We start from the raw sequence: 19,859 nt of genomic DNA, 5'->3' as shown, positions 1-19,859 counted from the left end.
GATCACATCTAAAAATTGTTTCTACGGTAGGGAACCTCCTACAGTAAGAGTGTTTTTTATTTATTCATATATTCGCTGTTAAGATAATAAAAATATATAGAAGAGTTATGTCTCTCGTATATTGAGACCGTAACGACTCTTCTCTTCACGTTAGCTCAAAGGTTTCTGGTCCCTCTTTTTTTTCCCCCACATGCACATATACTGGCTTCGAGCTGGCCATCAGAGGTGTCGTCCATAGCGAAAACCACATGCACGATCGATGCATTTCGTTTAAGATCACGTCCATATCAAAATTAACCCGCTTCCTCCATACACATATTTATAATCAGCAAATCCACAAGGGTGTTCCTGCAAAACATATCACACACTTTTTTAATCAATACACTAATGCCTGCCTGCCTGCCTGCCCATCTAATTAATGTAATCTCATATATTCACCAAGAGAGCTACTAGACGAAGAGGCAGATAGATGACCAGAGGAAAACCTCTCATCATCGCAGCCATTGGGTCTCGTCTCGGCAGCTAGCTGCAGTGACCGGCCGGAGAGTTAGCCAGTGTCGTATTCGTATAAGACCACCAGAGGGCAGAGGGCAGAGGGACAGGGAGGCTGCCGAGCGCTAGCGGAGGCGTGTAGGCGTAGCTCAGCAGAATCGCCGCAGTCATCTAGCTAGCTAGTTTCTTGCCAACGCCCCGGTCCCCGGCCGGCTCGGCTCCTCGATCACGTTTGCAGCGTGATCTAGCGCCGCCACACGACGCCTCCCCTTGCAAGTCGGAACTACTCGAGCTACTAGCTAACTGGTGGCCAGCAGGTAGAAGAAGAAGTAGCTCACTGCTCACGGGCGGCCGGCCGGCGCGGCGGCGCGCGGGAACGACGACGCATGGGCAACGCCCTGGGGTGCACGGGGCTCGGCGAGCGGCTGGCGGCCGCCGCGAGGGACGGCGACGCGGCGGAGGTGCGGCGGCTACTGGAGGCCAACCCGGGGCTCGCCCGCTGCGCCGCCTTCGGCAGCCTCAACTCGCCGCTCCACCTCGCCGCCGCCAAAGGCCACCACGAGGTACGTGCCGTTGCCGATAACGCCGGAGGTGCACCATAAGCTGCTGCTGTGTTGGCGTACTAGAGCTAGCATGCAAGCGCACGCTAGCGCGCGCGCTCTCTCTCTCTCCGATTTTTTTTACTACTATAGAGTATATATATAATAGTTTTGCAAAACAACTGCTAGCTATAGCAAAATAAATATCATAGATTGTTTATTTTCAATCTTTGTTCACCGATCTTGCTTTTATATTTGTTGGTCAGTGCGTGCAACTTAATTGGTAATAGGGACAAGAAAAAAAAACGTGTTAAGTAGTTTGAGCTTTAGCTAAAAAATCAATACGCCACGTCTTGAGCTTGAGGAAGCGTAAATACAAAGATAGAGTGTGTGTGTATATGAGCGTTAGAGCATATCCTGACAATCTTTCCTTGTCTATTTTGACTTTTAGGTACACTGCTTTTTCTTCCTGCATGCATCTCAATGCTCCATGTGTCTTTTTTCTTTACCAACAACAACAAAAAAATGTCCAGCAGTGCTCGAATTTGGAGCCCATAACGTTTCAGGCATGCTTGCATACGTGGCACGTAATTAAAATTTCAACTAGGCTAGTAGTAGCAGTAATAAAGTGACTAAAACATGTCCATGCACGGGTAGATCCCCTTGACATTTTTAGCTTTTTTTTTATGAAATTGCTGCGTTCAATTTGTGTACGTATAACTGTTATATGTACCCAAATTGAACCTAGAAATTTTATAAAAAATATATATATGAGCATCAGTCTATTTCCACACCAAAAATGTTTAAAAAAATCTTGCATTCTAAAGGAGTCCTTATTCTGCTGTCAATCAAATTTTTTTGAGATAAATTCGTGAGGCAACACCGGACCTAAAAAAATCTTGCCAAAACCATATATAGATCAAACCAAGATCATTTCGTTATATTAGCATGTGACGAACCGAGGAACAGCCCGTGACGTGTTTTTAATACAAGATGTAACGTTGAGCAAGTGGCCTCCTAATACGTACGGGATTACTATTTCTACACGTTGTTGTCGCCTGCTGAGCGATGACGATTGGTAATAGTAGTAGATCCAGCTTTTTTGTTTGTTTGATTGATTGACTCGTCATCATTTTCGTCCTTGAAAGTTGAATACAGTAGGGTGTCACGCAGAATTAATAACTAGGACAGTGACACAAAATCTACCGCCACACGTATTTTTCCTTCCAGAGAATGTGAAAGGGCCATCTCGTTCCCAAATAAACTCTTTGAAATTTCCTCATGTTGCAAACATTTGCCCACACGCCGGTGGGCAACAATTCATGGAAAAAATAAACCGAAATGATTTTAGTTCTTGGGTGCACTCAAATATCACAGACGACCATTCATAGATGTTGCTATCAGTGCATGCATGCTAATTATCAGTCTGTTCGCTCGTTGGTTTCAACCAGGGCTTATCAGCCAGTCAATAGTGTTTTCCTCTCACATCAAACCAACACCAACCGGGCTTATCAGCCCAGAGCGAGCATGTCGTATGTGTCATCTCGCTCCGATCCCCTCATATATATTAATGAAAAATACGTGCAATGCACCCTCGATCCAGGAAGAAAAATCGCATCATCAGTAGACAATCAAAGCAAAAAAAGGACGCTACGAAAAGAAAAAATCGCTGCCAAAACGGTTGGGACGACGACCTACAGTACGCTCCAGCTGAGCATCAGCCTTAAACTTGGCGTGTACCCTGTTGTCTTGTGAATTGTGATTCGTTCGTTCGTTCGTCCTAATCCAACGTCATCACCAGATTGCTGCGTTGCTGCTGGAGAACGGAGCAGATGTGAATGCCAGGAACATTTACGGTCAGGTAATTCAATTAAACCGCTCCGATCCATCCAACGTCATTCTTTAATTCGCAAACGAACCGTGGAAGATTGCACGACTCGATCGGGTCTCTGTTGACCGTCCCGAGCCGTGCAATCTTCTACGGGCCGGGAGCTCTGCCGAACATTGCCCTCGGTTGGTTTACGGATGCAATTAGTTTCCGGTGTATTGTGTTTAAATCCTGTCAGCCTCATGTTTTTGATACAAACACGTGGGTCAAATTGCAGACGGCGTTGATGCAGGCGTGCCGGTTCGGTCACTGGGAGGTGGTTCAGACGCTGCTGGTTTTCAGATGCAACGTGAGTGAATGCAGCACAGTGCTGCTGACAATGCCAGATTTTGATCGTTGCAATTTGCAATGCTTGGTTGGTTGATTTGTGTGGTCACAACTGATGGTGGTTTCTGGTTTGACTTGTACACGTACGGTGGTTGGCTGAACAGGTGTCCAAGGTGGACAGCCTGAGCAGCCGGACGGCGCTGCACCTGGCGGCGGCCGGCGGCCACGTCAAGTGCGCGCGCCTGCTTCTCGCCGGCGCCGGCGGCAACGGCAGCAACGCCAGCAGCAAGCTCGTGAACAGGGCGGCCAGCGGCGGCGTGACGGCGCTCCACCTGGCGGCGCTGCACGGGCACGCCGACTGCGTGCACCTGCTCATCGACGAGCGCGCCGACGTCGCCGCGCCCACGCTGCCCTGCGCCGCGTCGCCCATGGCGTCCATCGGAGCCGGGAGCACGCCGCTGCACTACGCCGCCGCGGGCGGCGAGGTCAAGTGCTGCCAGATCCTCGTGTCGCGAGGAGCCGACAGGACCGCCGTCAACTGCAACGGGTAATGTAATTGAAGGAATTCTTTTCTTTCTCTTTCGTCCATGTCGTCGGCCAGTGAGGCGGTCCCCGTCCCGTCCATCCCATGACGCTCGGATTATTCTCGGCTAGTCAGGTGGCTCCCGGTGGACGTGGCTAGGACGTGGGGCTGCCATTGGCTGGAGCACGTCCTGTCCCCCAAGTCTCACCTGCCCATCCCCAAGTTCCCGCCCTCCGCCTACCTCTCGTCGCCGCTCGCCAGCGTGCTCACCCTCGCAAGGTACCTACCCATCTCCGCCGTTTCTTCAGTAGTAACTGTAAGGATCGTCACGAGCAGTGGAAAGGCAACTTCGTTCTGATCACGGATGGATGGTTTGGTACTTGGTTGGTGAACGACGTGCAGGGACTGCGGCCTGGTTCTGAACACGTCGCGGCCGGAGGTCCTGGACGGCGGCGCCGACGACGACGGCGACGCCTGCGCAGTCTGCCTCGAAAGACCCTGCACCGTCGCAGCCGAAGGTTCGTTCGTTAGTCTCTAGTTATTAGGTACAAATCTCTTCTTGGAAATGCTAACCCTGTTCGTTCGTTCATCACAGTGTGCGGGCACGAGCTGTGCGTCAAGTGCGCGCTGGACCTGTGCTCGGTGATCAAGTCCTACGACGTGCCGGGGATCGCCGGCACCATCCCCTGCCCGCTCTGCCGGAGCGGCATCGCCTCGTTCAGGAGACGGGCGGCGGACGAGGACGAGCCTGACGTGAACGCCGGCGGTGGCCGCCGCCGCGGCTCCGGCGACCACCAGGCGTCGTCCAGCCCGGAGAAGAAACGGAGCTCGGGTTCCGACCAGGAAATCCTCCCCTTCTACTGCGCTCCTCCTCCCGCCGTCCTGTCCTGAGTCCTGAGTCCTGACCGGCGATGCAGGCATGCAGTTACAGGATGCAGAGAAGCTACTGCATCATCACTTCGTCGGTAGAAATCTGCAGGATACAGCATGGGTAGATACACACAGCAGAGACGGACAGATTGTTTGGTTCTGTTTGCTGATGCTTGCCGACGGCATTGGTGGATTTTATTTTATTTTATCTTATTTTTATGGTGGTTCACCTGGCATTAGCTTAGTGTAACATATTGGTTTGTTGTACAAAGAAAGGAGGAACATTCTTTTGCTGTAAAAAAGAAAATGGGGTTGGTTTCGGGTGTTTTGACTCATGATCCTTTGCTGCACTCCGAATAGCACTTTTCATTTACGGACGAATTGGTGGAATGGGTACAGGATTTGACAATTGTATAATGTGAATGAAACTTTCATTATATACACCTATATATAAACTCTGCTTGATGCAAGCATGACAAATTTTACAAGCACTGTTAGAGTACAGTGTGAAGGTAAAGGTTAACATCCCAATTCAGGTAAAAGTAGATGGTTTCAGGATTTCTTTTCTTTTTCTTTGAGAGAGAGAGTGTGGCTTGGGAGAAGCATGTAGGAGTACAGTACAGGTGCCTCCTCTTTGTTAATGATGAGATCAACGTTCAGCAGAAAATCACAAATCTGAAACTGAATCTTAGCACTAGAGCCTGCTTCAGCATTAGAGACTTAGAGTTGTGGCACCAGCTCTTCAGCAGGTTCGGCCTGCAGGAGCTCACGCCAAGTCCTGAGGGCACGGTCTTCGCCTAATGGTGGCACAGGGTATAGACGATTACAGGTGTGGACTTGCATAAGGGGTTCAAAACTGAGTCATCCTTGGTGCCTGGATGCTCTGGAAGCAGTGTAATGACATTGTTTTTCAACAATGGCTCTCCATCTGCCCAGTTACTCCTTACGAGCAGTGAATGATGAGATACACATGTGGTGCCATGCCGGTGCTAAGGGTCTGGTGGCTTTAGAAGCCACAATACAGTGCTTCTGCCACTGTGTGGTGCTGAGGACGAAGACTGACCAGTGTGGTACTGACCACCATATACAAATCCACCGCCTCAGGCAAACCCTTGTCCATACATGCTCTGCTACTCGGTCTGTCCCCGAGCTACAAGTGTCTCAAAGTTTGGGAACTGCTCAGGCTCACTCTCAGCCTCTGTCTCTGTCTCCTCTGAGCCTGCCGGAGACACATCTAAACCAGCATGCATCTTAAGCTCCTTTAGGTGTCTCGTGTTCTCTCGGATCCTCTGTGAATCTTTCTTTCTTGCTTGCCTCTCCTTGTGCACCTTCTCATGTGTGCTCTTGCACATAGACAAAATGGTCTTCAGAACCTTTACGATGGATGAGGAGTCATGGTCCCTATCTGACCTAAACTCTGGAGAGTCCCACACATGGGGAATGCCAGACTGACAGGGGGCACCCATGGCGCCTGCTGAGGTGCTAGTTGCTATTGTGCCTGCTGCTGTGGGTGCTGTTGTGCCTGCTGCTGTTGGCTCACCTTCGGGAGCTGGAGGGGGAGGTACAGTGGGATTCTTGGTTGGCACTAACTGCAGAGGCTTATGCTTGAGATCATTCCCGAATTATCCTTGTCACATCCCCTGCCACATTCTCTAACATGATCATGATGTAAGGTGCCAAGCCACAATAGTTCTGAGGGTTCTGTGATATGATCTTGATCTCCTCCCACACAAAGTCAAATACACTAAAAGGTGGGGCCCTTTCCCTCATCCTAGCAAGCAAATTTCTCATGTAGTTGGGCACATGAGAACCATATCCCTCTCTAAGATAGATCGTCTTCCTGAACATCCTGTTGAGAATGGAGAAGTAAGTGTACAAGCCATTTACCTTCTCAAAATTTCCTTGATTTGCAGCATGGTACATGAACTTGGTCCTCGATGCAGGCAACACATGCTCGCTGTGAATCCGAGGACAACTCAAGTCATTGCCACTAAAGCCAAGTACCTTAGCAAACATCTCATATGTAAGGGAGTAATCTCCTCCATTAAGTCTCCAATGCTAGTTTCTTCTATGTTCAGCCCTTTCATCAAAGAAAGCAGTAGCAAAGAATTGGGCTATCAACTCCACATTCCAATCTCTCCTATAACCCAAAAGTGTCTTCAACCCTCTAGAAGTGCATGCATCAATGATCTGGTTCAAGATTGGGTCATTGTGCTTTTTCATGCTTTCCCAATCTATATACTGAGACACCAGGACTGGATTAGCCTTTGAAATGATTACAGTCTCACAGAAATCCTCTTGAAAGCGAGTGTGAAACCTAAAGTCAAAAGCATCTCTAGGTGTACTCCTAGGATCCACTCTCCTCAAATCTCTCACAACCTTAGTCATACCTTCATACATGTAATTGGTTAGAGTTCTATACGGAGCTCCTGGCTAACACATTCGAAGCATGAATCGATGCTGAATAGGAGCTTGATGACTTGACCTTGACCCATGCTGCCTTGGAGTCATACCAGCACCCATGTAATTGGTTGGAGTTATATGCGCAGGAGCTGATGGCTTTCTCATTTGAAGCATGACTGGATCCTGAATAGGAGCTTGCTGACTTGAGCTTGACTCATGCTGCCTTGGAGCGTTTCTTTTGCCATGAGGATGCTCAGATGGCTCATCTTCCTTTATCTCTTCCTCAGTTTCATCATCTGTGGAGGTGCCAGGTAACACAGCTTCCTCATCAATGTGCAAAGTGCCTCGGGGAAGATCCTCACTAGCTAGCCGCTTAGCTGCTAATCTACTCGGCCTGTGAACAGCCCCGCTGTCCTCAGGAGCATTTGCTGCTCCTGTGGCCCCGGTGTCGGTGCTATGCCTTCCCCTCACAGCCCTTCTCTGACGGGGATCCCTTCTAATATACATCTTTGCTGACCCTGACATCAAAAGATGGATAAAGTTTGCATAAGATATCAGGTAAATAAGATAGAACATTTGAAGCACAAGGAATTTAAGTTTGTGCAAATTTGAAGGTAGGCTGCAAAAACAGGCTTAGACAGTTTTAGAAACAGGCTTAGCCAATTTTAGAAACAGGCTTAGCCAGTTTTTGTAAACAGCCAAAAATTTACACAAACATGCTCAACTGAGAGATATAACAATGATGTAATCAATGGAAGTGATCAAGGGCTTGGATAGATTGGATGCATTTCTCAAAACTCAATTTTGGGAGTTCTTTGCAAAATCAGGCTTAGCTGGTTTCAGAAACCAGCTAAGCCAGTTTTGGCAGTGTACACCCAAATTTTGATTTCTTGCAATGTAGCCAAACAAACTGATTTTTCCTTCAAGGTATAGCAATTAGGGCATCGATGGAACACTTCTACCAAAGGGATTCAAAAGACATTTGCTATACCAGTATAATGCCCTCAAAAACGCAGGCGTAACTATGTTTCCAAATCTCCCAAGCAACTAAGATTATCAGTGAATTAAGCCCTTTGTTTACCTCCTTCGGCATCATCGACACTACTGGAGAAGTAGTGATCATGACAAGGAGGGGGGCACCAGATATCGTGTCAATCAATTTGTCTAGCTAGCTTCCTGTTTTGTCTAGGTGTTTATGTGCAGCCCCTTAGTCACGTTGCATGTTCCTAGTATAAGCCAACAAGAATATGATAATGGAATAAAATGGGTTGCACCAGAACGTAGCATTTAAAACATAAACACAAAAAAGTACCAGCAACAATATGGTATAAGATAAGGCTAACCAGATTTAACAACTGGAGATGGTGGTAGGATATTCACAGATAGGTCAGCTAAAGTATGTAATGCATCAAGAGCTGAACTTTCATCTGCAAAACAAGGGCGGATTGATGGTTTGCACTGTATAGACGTAATGAAACAAGAACTAACAGGTTACCCTAAAACTAAATAAGCATCACACTGAAGTAGTAGAGCATGAGTGTATATCAAAACCAAATGACTAAACTAAAAACAACACTTAGGACATATTTATGGCAGGAAAAACTCAGTCTGATACCTGACAAAAATTTATAGTTCTACCTATGTTTCCCAGGTTACAGAAATCATTAAATCTTATATTATAGTGCAATGCAACACGTACATAAGACCAACAATATTATAATAGAATTTGGATCATGACAAAACATGAGTTCTTGACATTCAAGGAAGATAATGCAACCACATAAATCAGGTGCAAACATGAAAGGTTTTACAGGTAGGAAAAAGAAAACAAAACGAGTGTTTCTGGTTAAGAAGAAGAAAAGAAAATGAAATCATTAATTTTTCCTTCATGGAAAAATGTGCTCAGCGCATTCTCTAAAAATAAATTGTGATAAAATTCGCTTTGCTGAAAGAGACAAAAATCTCATGTGCAAAAAGAAACCGCAGAGGGACTTGCAAGGTTAATGGCAGACTACATTGACACCAAGACTGGCCACATTAAGGAATCAGATGGGTTTTTTTGTGCTCTAATACTAGTAAGTTGCAGAATCAATTTAAGAATAATATTTTCACAGTATAAAAAAATAAACGGTATGTTTTTGAACAAGAAAATTAGACATAACTCAGATCCCTACTAAATAGTAATAACAAATCAAAAAGAGATCTCATGATACTTGGCAGAATCATATCTAGCATCCGGATTGTTATTATGAGGGATCTTATATCAGATTTATGATCATCAAAAGATATTCGTATTACTGACTTCAAAAACAGGATACGAAGCATAGCCATAGATTTAGGGTACTAGTAACTTCATACTATTGTAAATCCAAACTTAAGATAGATGCTTGTGCAGTCAAGATGTCAACTGACTGATGCTCTGCTGCCTAAAAGCCCAGTGCCAAAATGACTGACATACACGACAGAGCTTAACAAAGTAAACAGAATCCATAATTATTTTATCTGCATTCTGGTTCTGGTATGAAATAGGACCGTATTCTTTGTTGGCCCTCGATCTCCCTGCTCAGGTAAGCAGCAAGCTTACCAGCACACCCACACACACTCACTCGGCTGGAGGTTGAAGAAGGTTGAGGACAGAGACCACACACACAGCACAACACGAACACAGCAGCTCTGCTGCTTCAGAGGTGTGGCAAACTGAGCTAACTTCCATTGCCTTTTGGTGTAGTATATGTGCAAGCTACGAGTACCATATAAGGTACAAACTACTCCTATGTCCTCTAGGACATGGCTGATATCAGCCCACTACCTGTCCAATTTTGTACTAGATGGCCTATGTTGCCATTCTTGCTACAGCACCTGCAAGAGGACAGAAGGCTGACTAGCTGCCAATCTCACTAGCTGCCAATCAGGCTGACTAGCTGCCAATCTTAATCTGCAGCAACCAAACAAAAGAGAGATTGGGGCAGCAGCAGATTATGTCTTACATTCTTCTGAGCAAACTAAATTGTGTACTCCAAGCTATAGCAACCAAAGCATTTCAAAGTCGATTATGAGTTCAGTGACAGAAGAGAACAATCACCGATTTTCATTGGCCTGCTGGAACTAGCTCCCATAATATTGCATTTGTGGAACCAAACCATTATTCCATACAATTCTGTATATCCCAGATTCCCACAGCCAATATAATATCTGACAAATTATGTATGTTTCCTAGCTGTACAAAAATCACTCCTGTCCTGTTACAAAGACCAGACATGTGTACATAGGAATATGTCAAATTACCTCCAAAACGTTTTTTCTTCGACCATCCATAGCTCAATGAAGCAGGCTGAGGTTGCAATAGATCAGTATAATCTGAATCAGATGTCTTAAACACAGATTGAAATTCTGCACGACCACGCTTCTGTGGCCTCGTAGAAGCTTTTGGTGAATCATTGCTTTCTTGATCACTGTTACTTCCATCCTACAATCCATAACAGATTTCCTTGTGAGTATTTTCAATAAATGTAACTGAAGCATATAGCATTATTCTGAAATGTAATTCATGGCTGCTGAAGCCACATAGCCCATCACATAAGGAGTTGAACCCAGCAAGACAATTCGGTACAATTACTTGTGTGCAACAAATAGTTCCAGATCTTAGCATTTGTGACTGATGCAAAACTAATTACTGATTTTGCATATAATAATAAGCAAAAAAATTGTTTTTGAGGCATTTTTTTCCTCAAACGACGCAGTAGAGCTGTGTGTCATTTCATTAAGAAGAGAACAAAAAACAAATGGAGGAGAGGCAGAGCCTGCTCCCCCAAGTAACCAATTACAAGACTCTTAGCACCACACACTATGAAAAACAGACGACCACTACCCAAAAAAGCGCCTAAACAGCTATAGGCAGCAACCTACTAAGAAGCTGTTGCAGAGCCTTAGCTCCAGCCCAACACCACAACATACACTCTTCAGTATCAGTAACTACAGCTAAAACTCTTTGAACACAAGGACTAGCACCCTCAAAGACACAAGCATTCCTATGCTTCCACAGCTCCCAAGCAACCAGAATGATGAGTGAATTCAATCCTTTTCTTATTTCTTTTGGAACATCCTTGATTGTTTTGCACCACCAGCTAGAAAAACGAGAATCCACTAGCTTCGGTGCAAGGGGAAGCAAGCCCAACACATGAAAGATAGTCGTCCAAACCTGCCTTGCGAAAACACAAGCAACCAGGATAATCTGTATTGTTTCATCAGCTTGATCACATAGGGGGCAAACAGACGGTGAGGAAGTCCTCTTTTTGCAAGGCGGTCAGCTGTCCAACAGCGGCCCTTAATTGCCAACCAAATAAATAATTTGCAACAGAGAGGGCCACAAGATTTCCAAACCCACTTCCAAGGTGCAAAAATGATGGTCCCAGTAAAAAAATGCCCTGTAGGCTGATTTGCTCAACGAAGAACTAGACCCCGTAAACCACCACTGATGATGATCAGGGATGTCCAGATGGAGATTAAAATCATCAACCAAGTCCCAGATTTGCAGGTACTCCACCAGGACCTCTACTGTTAGGGCCCCCTTGATGTCTGACACCCATCTTCTGTTATGCAAAGCTTGAGCCACCGTTTGTTGCTTCACTGCTCTCTTGGGATGTTTTTGAGGCATTGCTAACGATATTACTCTTAAGTACTTGGTCTCAAAGATGCAAACAGAAAAGGAGAAAAATGTCTTGTTCAAGTGTCAACTTCTATGAACATTCACACGATTTTTCATGTATTTGAGAAAAGAATTAAACAAGACATGGAAATAGTAACCCCTATAGTGTTTGACCACTTAAATATAGTCTCACCAGAATATTGTAGTGATCGGTCATCATTGCAATTAACCCCGCAGCAGTTGCTGTTCCCTCCGGAAGAGATAAGTATGCCTGGATATGCCACATAACTTAATACTCTGGAACAATAAAGCGTATATAGGAATATAGTTGCGAAATTAGCAGAAAAATGTGAGAACAAGCAAACCAACCATTTCTACCTTGATCCATTGAACTGATCTATAGAAATTTAAGTTATCAAATGGAATGGGAGTGGGTGTATAACATGACCAGCCCAATATTTACCTTATACATGTTGTAAAGAGACTCCACCATGTCAGATGTTCTATCACGGATAGCACCAGCAATCTAGAAAGTGAAATGAAAAATCAGTAAATTGAAGAAGGTACCAGAGTTAATGATTTAACATATTGAATGTAGGGAAGTGCAACTCAAATTGATGCCTTTCCCTTGTATCAGCTGTGCCTATGAAAGCTTAAAAACAGACCTTTCTCCAATCTTTTCCATGTTTTCTGTAGGCGCCATAGAAGCGCTCGAGCTCATCCTTGCTCCACTGAGACCCAAGCATGTCTGATAACTTTTTCTTCTGCAAATGAGTTTTTATTTTATCAGAAGGTATTGCTAACTACTCAAATGCATTAGCAGCACCCAAAACCATGCTTGAAACCACACTTTTTCCTTGAAACATAAGATATCTAGGGGAAAAAACTATTCATTGATAGTCCACAGAATACTACCGTGTCATATTGTCATATAATCACATAGGGATAAATTACATTCTTTGCACAATAAGGAAAATATGTATGTGGGAAGAAGAAAAAATGTTGATTTTTCACATGTACTTACTCACGCTTTACTTTTAGGTACACTTGTTGTATCCTTATTAAACCAATCTTCATTGAAGAATTTGGCATAACGCTTACTTGTGTTTCTCACTTTTTTTGCTGAAGCCATTCAAAATCACTAATACTACCAGAAAAACACAATTCACTGGACATCATTGCTGTTCTCTTCACTTCAGTAATATTTTAGTTAACAAGGAAAAGGAGAAAATCAATTGAACAATTTGAGTACAAGACTATTCTTGTACATGAACAATCACCATAATCAAATATGCGTCGAGATTGATACAAATTCTCAAATATTAAAACCACCATCACATCCTCTAATCAGTGCAACGTAGGATGGTGTATTCGCCTACATGCACAAATATCTTTTTTAACATTGAGAAATAGTTTACAAACCAATAGCACAAGGATTTCGTGAAAGGCTTGGCTCTCGACATTTCTCAGCATTCATTGCATTATAGAAAACAACCCTCTACCTTTTCCACAGTAACGAAGTAACGATAGTTGTCTAAGAGCCCTACAAAGGTATGGTGTTACTCCTTCCAACACCACAAGGACACTAACTAGCTGCAAAACCCCATCCTAGAGTAGTGGTGGAAAACTGGAAGCAACCATGAATTTGGGCAACCCACGCCACAGCACACAAAACCGACAGCTTGTTTTTACCGCCGGAATCGGGGTGGGGTGGGGTGGGGTTGGAATGTGGCAGCAGGGTCTTACTAGGAGAGGCCTTGATCCTCAGCATCCGGAGAGCCAGGGAATCGCGGGGCCGGAGAGTGGAGTCACAGGAGGCGGCCCCCGCCGGAACGGAGACACAGTTCCCTGGTCGCCACACGAAACGGGGTCACCGTTGCCTCCCGCAAACAGGCGAGAGTGCGCGAGGCCACGACCGGCGCGACTACGAGCCCTCCTCCGGCGAGCGGCAGATCCGCGGGCGGTGGAGGGGGTGAAGGGAGGCGCGGGGCATTGGGGGAACAGAACACTAGTGCGAGCGGCGCGGGGAGGTGGGCGGACCGGCGGATGCAGGGGCGCGGGAGGGGAGAGAAATGGAAAAATCGCGGCGAGCTGCGCGGCCGTTCGCGTTCGGGTCCTATTGCGATTTGCCATGGGTTGGGCCCTACCCATGCCTTGCCTGGAAATCTATCTTGATGGGCCAGCCTCAGAGCCCACGAGCACCAGTTTTCTCCAAACTCCCATATTTTGAGCTCATAGTAAGGAAAAAAAAATACTTTAGACACCCTCAACTTTGACAATAGTCCAATTCCTTCTTCTTTATAAAACCAGGCTTTTAACCCTTTTATTTAATTTAACATTTAAAAACGTGTTTACCTTGGGTGGTTTTTTCTAACGTAATGCCACGTCAGCCATAAAAAAAGGTAAGCTTGACTTCTTTAATAGTCTAGAGAGGTAAATTGGACAACAATTATTTTTAAAAATATTTTCTTAACAAATTATGCAATTAAAAAATCTAAAAAAAGGAACAAGAATTGTTGGGCCTCGGTGATTTACAAACCTGGCCTATCACCGCAATCGCACGCTGATCTAGGGCGCTTAGATGGACAAGCGTGAGTGATCCCGATGCCTTGCTAGAAAATCCTGCAACGCGCCCCTATTCCTTGGTCGCTGCCCTAACCCCAGTGCCATTCTCCCCACAAATCCTCTACACGAATTCCTTCACGCAATCTCCTTCCCCATTCATGTACTCCTTCACATAGATGTTTCTACAAAGAACGATAACTAAGCAAACTTGTTAGAATAAAAGGAGGCCCTAATAAGTACTACTTCTAACTTATGATTTAGCAAACCTAGGGTGAACAAGAGCTACTCAACCTAGTGATCAAGAACAACTAAGATATGTCACTAGAAAAGTGAAACAACTAGCAAGGCAAACACCCTAGGAAGACAAGTCCTACTCTTTCTACACCAAGGATTGAATAGCACAAATGTAAAGCACAAGTGTAGAGTGAGCAAAACACACAAAGAGGATGACACAAGATATATCCTCGTGGTTCAGTGACTTGCGAGTCCAAGGATCACCGTTCCTCTAAAATAAGCACAACAATCCCTCAAGGTTGGTCCAATATGAGCACTTGTGTATGAACCGGCTCGATCACAAGTTATTCAAACAAGCCTCGATATCCACTAGAGTGTCTATTCGCCTCTCTATTAGGAATGAACCCAATAGCCCCTCACAATCGATCTCTAAAGCACCTCACAATCTCCAATCGAGTGCTTCATGGAATCACCGTAGCTCAAAGCTATCTAGGTGGCGGCAACCACCAAAGAGTAACAAAAAATCTATAGGGAACACAAACCACTAGTGCCACTCCAATCACAACAAATACAACCTCTAGCAATAAAATGTGAGTGGAGAGGTTTCTTGAGCTCTAATGAGCGTGGGTGTCAGTTAGGAGTGCCACGAGAGCATACATGCCTGACCACACCCTCTATTTATAAGCCAACTCAAGAAACTAGTCATTACCCACTTAATGAGTAGTCTTCATACTCACCAAAGGTCTCCAATGGTAGCACCGGAGCCCCAAATAGTCACTGACAACTGTGTCAGAATCTAGCCATTACGCTATTTAAACTCCAATGACAACCAAACAATTCTGGTGTGATCTCAAGCCAACTTTGCACACAAAATAATCTCTCTAGAATTATGCTATGGTGCAACCATAGTCTCTAGTGTCCTACATTGGAGGGTTTCGGTGATCCATTTGAAAACACCCGCGCATAGCCTCTCATTGACATGTGTCAGAGCCTAAGCCGGTGCTACCACTCTAGTGAGCATGGAAATGTAAGGTTCACACTCATAACACCATTGTGCATGGCTGTGTAAACGAAGCTCCAGTGACTACCGGGGAAATCCTCTCTAACACCTTTTTCAAATAGCTAACTCCTAAGGGTCTCCCATAGGACAACCAACACCTTTAGCACTAAGTTAGCAATTTCAAAATATTTTTAAAAGGTTTTCTCTTACTTCCATATCGCGCCACTCGACCTAACACATATACAATGTTAGAACTCACCTAGTGACACTTGATAATCATATTAACCAAAGATTTTTCCTTTTTATAGTATGACTATCTATCCTAAGTCTGTCCAGTTCACTTCTCTAGTCACCTTAAGTCATTGAAAGCAAAAGCCTATCATATACCTTTGCTTTGCTTTGCTTTCATTCCCTTCATCTCCATCCATCAACTCTTTTCATCTTGAGGCTTTGCACTTCATAATCCTAGCCACCTCATCATGGCCTTCATGATGTTGGCTCAAGATAAGTTTGTGGATTAAGTCACCTGTTCATCTCACATGAAATGCATTAGTCCACTAATGTTGTCACCTAATTACCAAAACCCAATCGGGTTTTTTCACTCACGAGAGGAGAGGAGGATGCCGAGGTGATCAAGGTGCTTCAGCCACATCATGCTCCTAGCCATCACCACCGCCTCCTCAAAGAAGTTAAAGCAATGCACATCGAGCCCTATTGTCAATCCCGCTGTTACTCATGAATCAACAATGGTTAACATTGCTCGACATTGGCCATCACCAACTAGGCAACGCATACCAAGACACTGGCCATCGCTGCTAGCCGCATGAAGAAAATCTGGCAGTGCACATCAAGGGTGCATGTCGAGCATGCTATCAGCCACGAGGCTCACTACCCATCTGTTCACACTCTAGTCTGGGACTCCAAGGTAACCGTCCAACCATCTCTTGATTCAGTGCCATATCACTGCCACAATGGAGAAGCAACACAAGCTTTGCTTCTCCATCATCTCTCAGAAGCCATCGCCTGTCGTTGGGTTGTTGGTCCTTGTCGTCGAACTTGGGTTGCTGGTGTCTCACTGCCACAACCAAGATGTAGCTTCTAAAGCTGGCTCCCAACGCTAGGCTTGGTGTCCCATAGCTATGTTGGCTTGTGGGCCTTATTCAACTTCTTGGACAAGGTGGTCGGATTCATCAGGAAGATGGATCACGACGCTAGGTTTGGTGCCCCACGGCTGCGCCAACCTTGTTCAACTTCTTGATGAAGATGTTCGAGTTCATTAGGCAGGACACCGCCACCTTCCCTTGCCCCATCTATGCTACCTACTCTGGTACACATCCGTAGATGAGTCTAACACATTTTCTCTTAGGAAAAGAGAGAGATTTTTTTAAAAAATAATTAAGAACTTTGCTACATGGAATGTGTGTTTGTATTAAAATTTGCTACTTTATTCTTTTTTCCTAAAAAATCTCTTTTTTTGAAGATAAAACATGATAGGATCATCTGTAACTATGTACTAGGGTAGCATAGATGCGGAGTAGGGCAAGGTGACGGGTGTCTGGACTAATGGACACGGACAACTTCATGAAGAAGCTGCATTCTTGGTGAAGGTGGTCGGATTCATCGGGAAGATGGATCACGACACTAGGTTTGGTGCCCCATGGCTGCACCAACCTTGTTCGACCTCTTGATGAAGGTGTCTGAATTCACCAGGCAGGACACCATCACCTTCCCTTTAGCGTAGATGTGGAGCAGGGCAAGGTGATTGGTGTCCTATCTCATGGATATAGAAATCGGCATCAAGAAGTTGCACAGGGTCGACAATCTAATGCAGTTGTGGGCTGTCAAAACTAGCATCGTGGGGTAGCTTTCCGATTGATCCGACCACCTTCATCAAGAAGCTGAACAAGGCTAGCAAAGCCGACGAAGCTGTGGGACACCAAGCCTAGTGTTGTGAGCGAGCTTCACAAGCTGTAGTTTGGCTATAGTGATGGTGAGACGGCCAGCAACCCAAGTTCAAAGCGGCAAGGACCAACAACCCAAGGACGACCGACAACGTTGATAGGTGATGGAGAAGCAAAGCTTTTATTGCTTATCCATTGCGGCCAGGGGTGGATTCAGTCTAAAAATACATTGATGTCACCTATACTATATATACGAGTCACCTTCATGTATGAATCCCATATTATAATGGAAATCATGAAAATTCATTTTTGTCATGGGACGACATTAAATAGGCCTGAATCCACCCCTTTACTGCGGGGATGGTGGCACTTAATCAAGAGATGGTTGGAGAGATTACCATGTGGTTATTGCTACCAGATCAGAGTCTAAGCAGATGGGTGCACGTCCGAGGCGTCCTTGATGTTCACCGCTAGGTTTTCTTCGTTACTACAGAATTTTTTTGGAAGGCCATCAAAATCGCTTTACCCAGGCGGGCAAGCAGTCCATCTGTAATGAAAGGTTTGCGATAATTGCTTTTAATCGATGATCTGCAAAGGGGAGAGGGAAAGAATGAGAGAGATGAAGAGGGGAACAGAGAAAGGGAGATGGAGAGAGCTGTACCTACCCTGCGTTGCCGCCTTCCACCAGATCTGGCTGCCCTCCACCAGATTCCATCAGATCGAGCCCGCGGGACGTAGGACGCCAGCTGTCAGAGAAGCGAGCTCGCTGGACGTTCGGGGCCTCGCCACGGACATCCATCACCTAGGCGCCCAACCACATGAGACAGAGGAGGGCCCGCGCGTCGCCACCCATGTCGGAGGAAGGCAAGCGCGTAGAGAGTCGCAGCCCGGAGAGGAGTCAGAGTAGGAGGTGTGTGGGAGACAGAGTGTGGAGAGGGAGCGGCTACTACTCTGAGCGTGTGGAGAGGGAGCGGCAAGTGCTCTACTCTAGGAGTCACGAGCGCAAGAGAACCAAGCGTAAGGAGTGTGTGCGGCGGCTGAGAGGTGGAGAAAGTGGAGAGAGAGGGTTGCCTTTTATAGATAGGGTTTGGAGTGGGCTGCTGATGGGCCATGGGCCTTTTAATCGAGGCTCCATTTTCGGAGGCGGACCTCTTAAAAGGCCCGCCTCCGTAAATTAATTTTAGAATGTGGTTATTTTGCGACCGTCTCTGTAAATCGATTTTACAAGACGGGTAATCATGACCACCTCTGTAAAAAAAAATATCCGCATCTATAAATGTATTTTGCGAGACGGTCAATTGTGACCGCCTCCATAAATGAGACATCCGCGCACCAAAAAATCCTCATGTATTTTATGACACGGTTGGATTTTGTGGCCCCTCCGTTAATATTTGAGCAATGGCTCGTGATTTTTTTTGTAGTAGTGCTTGGTGTGCATCGCCTGGTGTCACCCTCGAGGTGTGCCGCTTTGCCTTCTTCGTGGGAGCTCCGCGATGTGGGTGAAGCACCCTGATCAACTCCGTGTCCTCTCTCATGTTACGGTGGAGTCTACTAGAAGGAGCACCGGATTGGGGGACTGAGTGGAGGAATTCATATGGAGGATTTGGGGGTGAATGGCACCAAGTTCAGAGGAGTGGGAGACATCGCGAGACTTTTTTTGAGCAAAGAGAGAAACTTTATTAGCTAGGTATCGGCAAATTACAATTGGCATGATGGAAGGACAGAGCACACGCAAGCACTTGTCCAAGCCAGGCCATGGAATGTTTACAACGTCTAGCTAAAAAAGTTAAAGCATTTGCTACTTGATTGCACTCTCTCTTTACTTGGGAACACTTCTAGTCATTCATCAATCGAGTCAAGTCTCTCACCTCCCCTATAATATGGCCAATCTCGGACCTATCTGGTTTGTGATTTTTCAAGGAAGACATAACACATGCGTAGTCTGATTCAATAATAACCCGAGTAAGCCCCCATTGATTTTTTAAGAATTACACAGTACGACTGAGCTGACAGACCTCGAGATTCGCAAAGTTACCACAGGCGCCTCACTATTGACGGGGACGTCGCCTGCTACTAAAAGCACAGCGTCATTAAATCCTAAAATAAATTCAGGAAAATACGAGCACTTGTGTCAAGTCAAGGACTTAAACCTGGCTGGCCAGGTTCCACCACAAGAAACCCAACCGAGACCTTGCCCAGCGAAGGCCCTCAGCTACACTCCCGCACCTGTCAAAAGATTTCTAGGCTGAAAAGATTACCATCTGGCACCAAGTCTCGCGCGATGGCACCTACACCAGCTTCACCCTTTTTTTGGTAAAGCGTCGGGATCGCTCATGCTTGTCCATTGGGGTGCCCTGGATCGGTACGGATGAAAGCGGGAACGGGAAATTCCCGTACCGACCGACACCGAATACCGGAATTCCCAACCGGATATCATTTTCTCGGGAAAAAACGGATTCGGGAAGAAATCCGGGAAAATTTGGCGAATCCGGGATCGAAATCGGTTAGAGTGATTTCCCGACCGAATTAGCG

General features: G+C 45.7%; 2 protein-coding genes across 2 annotated transcripts; one reads left to right on the top strand and one right to left on the bottom strand.

The window, feature by feature from the left end:
- The first annotated feature begins 433 nt into the window (after positions 1 to 433).
- On the top strand, positions 434 to 4,949 carry LOC136528468 (probable E3 ubiquitin-protein ligase XBOS36). Its single transcript, XM_066521430.1, has 7 exons — positions 434 to 1,055; positions 2,833 to 2,892; positions 3,137 to 3,208; positions 3,351 to 3,733; positions 3,845 to 3,988; positions 4,112 to 4,227; positions 4,305 to 4,949. The coding sequence occupies exons 1-7, from the start codon at positions 879 to 881 to the stop codon at positions 4,598 to 4,600; spliced, it is 1,248 nt and encodes a 415-aa protein (XP_066377527.1). The 5' UTR covers positions 434 to 878; the 3' UTR covers positions 4,601 to 4,949.
- Positions 4,950 to 5,203: 254 nt separating this feature from the next.
- LOC136528469 (protein ALWAYS EARLY 3-like) lies at positions 5,204 to 13,640 on the bottom strand. Its single transcript, XM_066521431.1, has 7 exons — positions 13,374 to 13,640; positions 12,293 to 12,391; positions 12,091 to 12,153; positions 11,821 to 11,898; positions 10,268 to 10,448; positions 8,326 to 8,409; positions 5,204 to 7,500 (listed from the first exon to the last, which is right to left on the bottom strand). Exons 2-7 carry the CDS (start codon positions 12,371 to 12,373, stop codon positions 7,013 to 7,015), a joined length of 975 nt encoding a protein of 324 aa, XP_066377528.1. The 5' UTR covers positions 12,374 to 12,391; positions 13,374 to 13,640; the 3' UTR covers positions 5,204 to 7,012.
- Positions 13,641 to 19,859: the final 6,219 nt, after the last annotated feature.

The sequence above is a fragment of the Miscanthus floridulus genome, chromosome 19 (genome assembly GCF_019320115.1).
Source record: "Miscanthus floridulus cultivar M001 chromosome 19, ASM1932011v1, whole genome shotgun sequence".
NCBI lineage: Eukaryota > Viridiplantae > Streptophyta > Magnoliopsida > Poales > Poaceae > Miscanthus > Miscanthus floridulus.
The sequence above is the reverse complement of the archived record's forward strand: the minus strand, read 5'-3'. Positions and strand labels throughout refer to the sequence as shown.

What these genes read in the sequence shown, in the direction of transcription:
- LOC136528468 (XM_066521430.1), top strand. Translation starts at nt 879, where the DNA reads ATGGGCAACGCCCTGGGGTGCACGGGGCTCGGCGAGCGGCTGGCGGCC. An exon ending in CCGCCAAAGGCCACCACGAG is followed by an intron (nt 1,056 to 2,832) that starts GTACGTGCCGTT and finishes CGTCATCACCAG; the next exon opens with ATTGCTGCGTTGCTGCTGGA. An exon ending in TGCTGGTTTTCAGATGCAAC is followed by an intron (nt 3,209 to 3,350) that starts GTGAGTGAATGC and finishes TTGGCTGAACAG; the next exon opens with GTGTCCAAGGTGGACAGCCT.
- LOC136528469 (XM_066521431.1), bottom strand. Translation starts at nt 12,373, where the DNA reads ATGCTTGGGTCTCAGTGGAGCAAGGATGAGCTCGAGCGCTTCTATGGC. An exon ending in GAAGAAAAAACGTTTTGGAG is followed by an intron (nt 8,410 to 10,267) that starts GTAATTTGACAT and finishes CTTGTTTTGCAG; the next exon opens with ATGAAAGTTCAGCTCTTGAT. An exon ending in ATCTCCAGTTGTTAAATCTG is followed by an intron (nt 7,501 to 8,325) that starts GTTAGCCTTATC and finishes TTTTGATGTCAG; the next exon opens with GGTCAGCAAAGATGTATATT.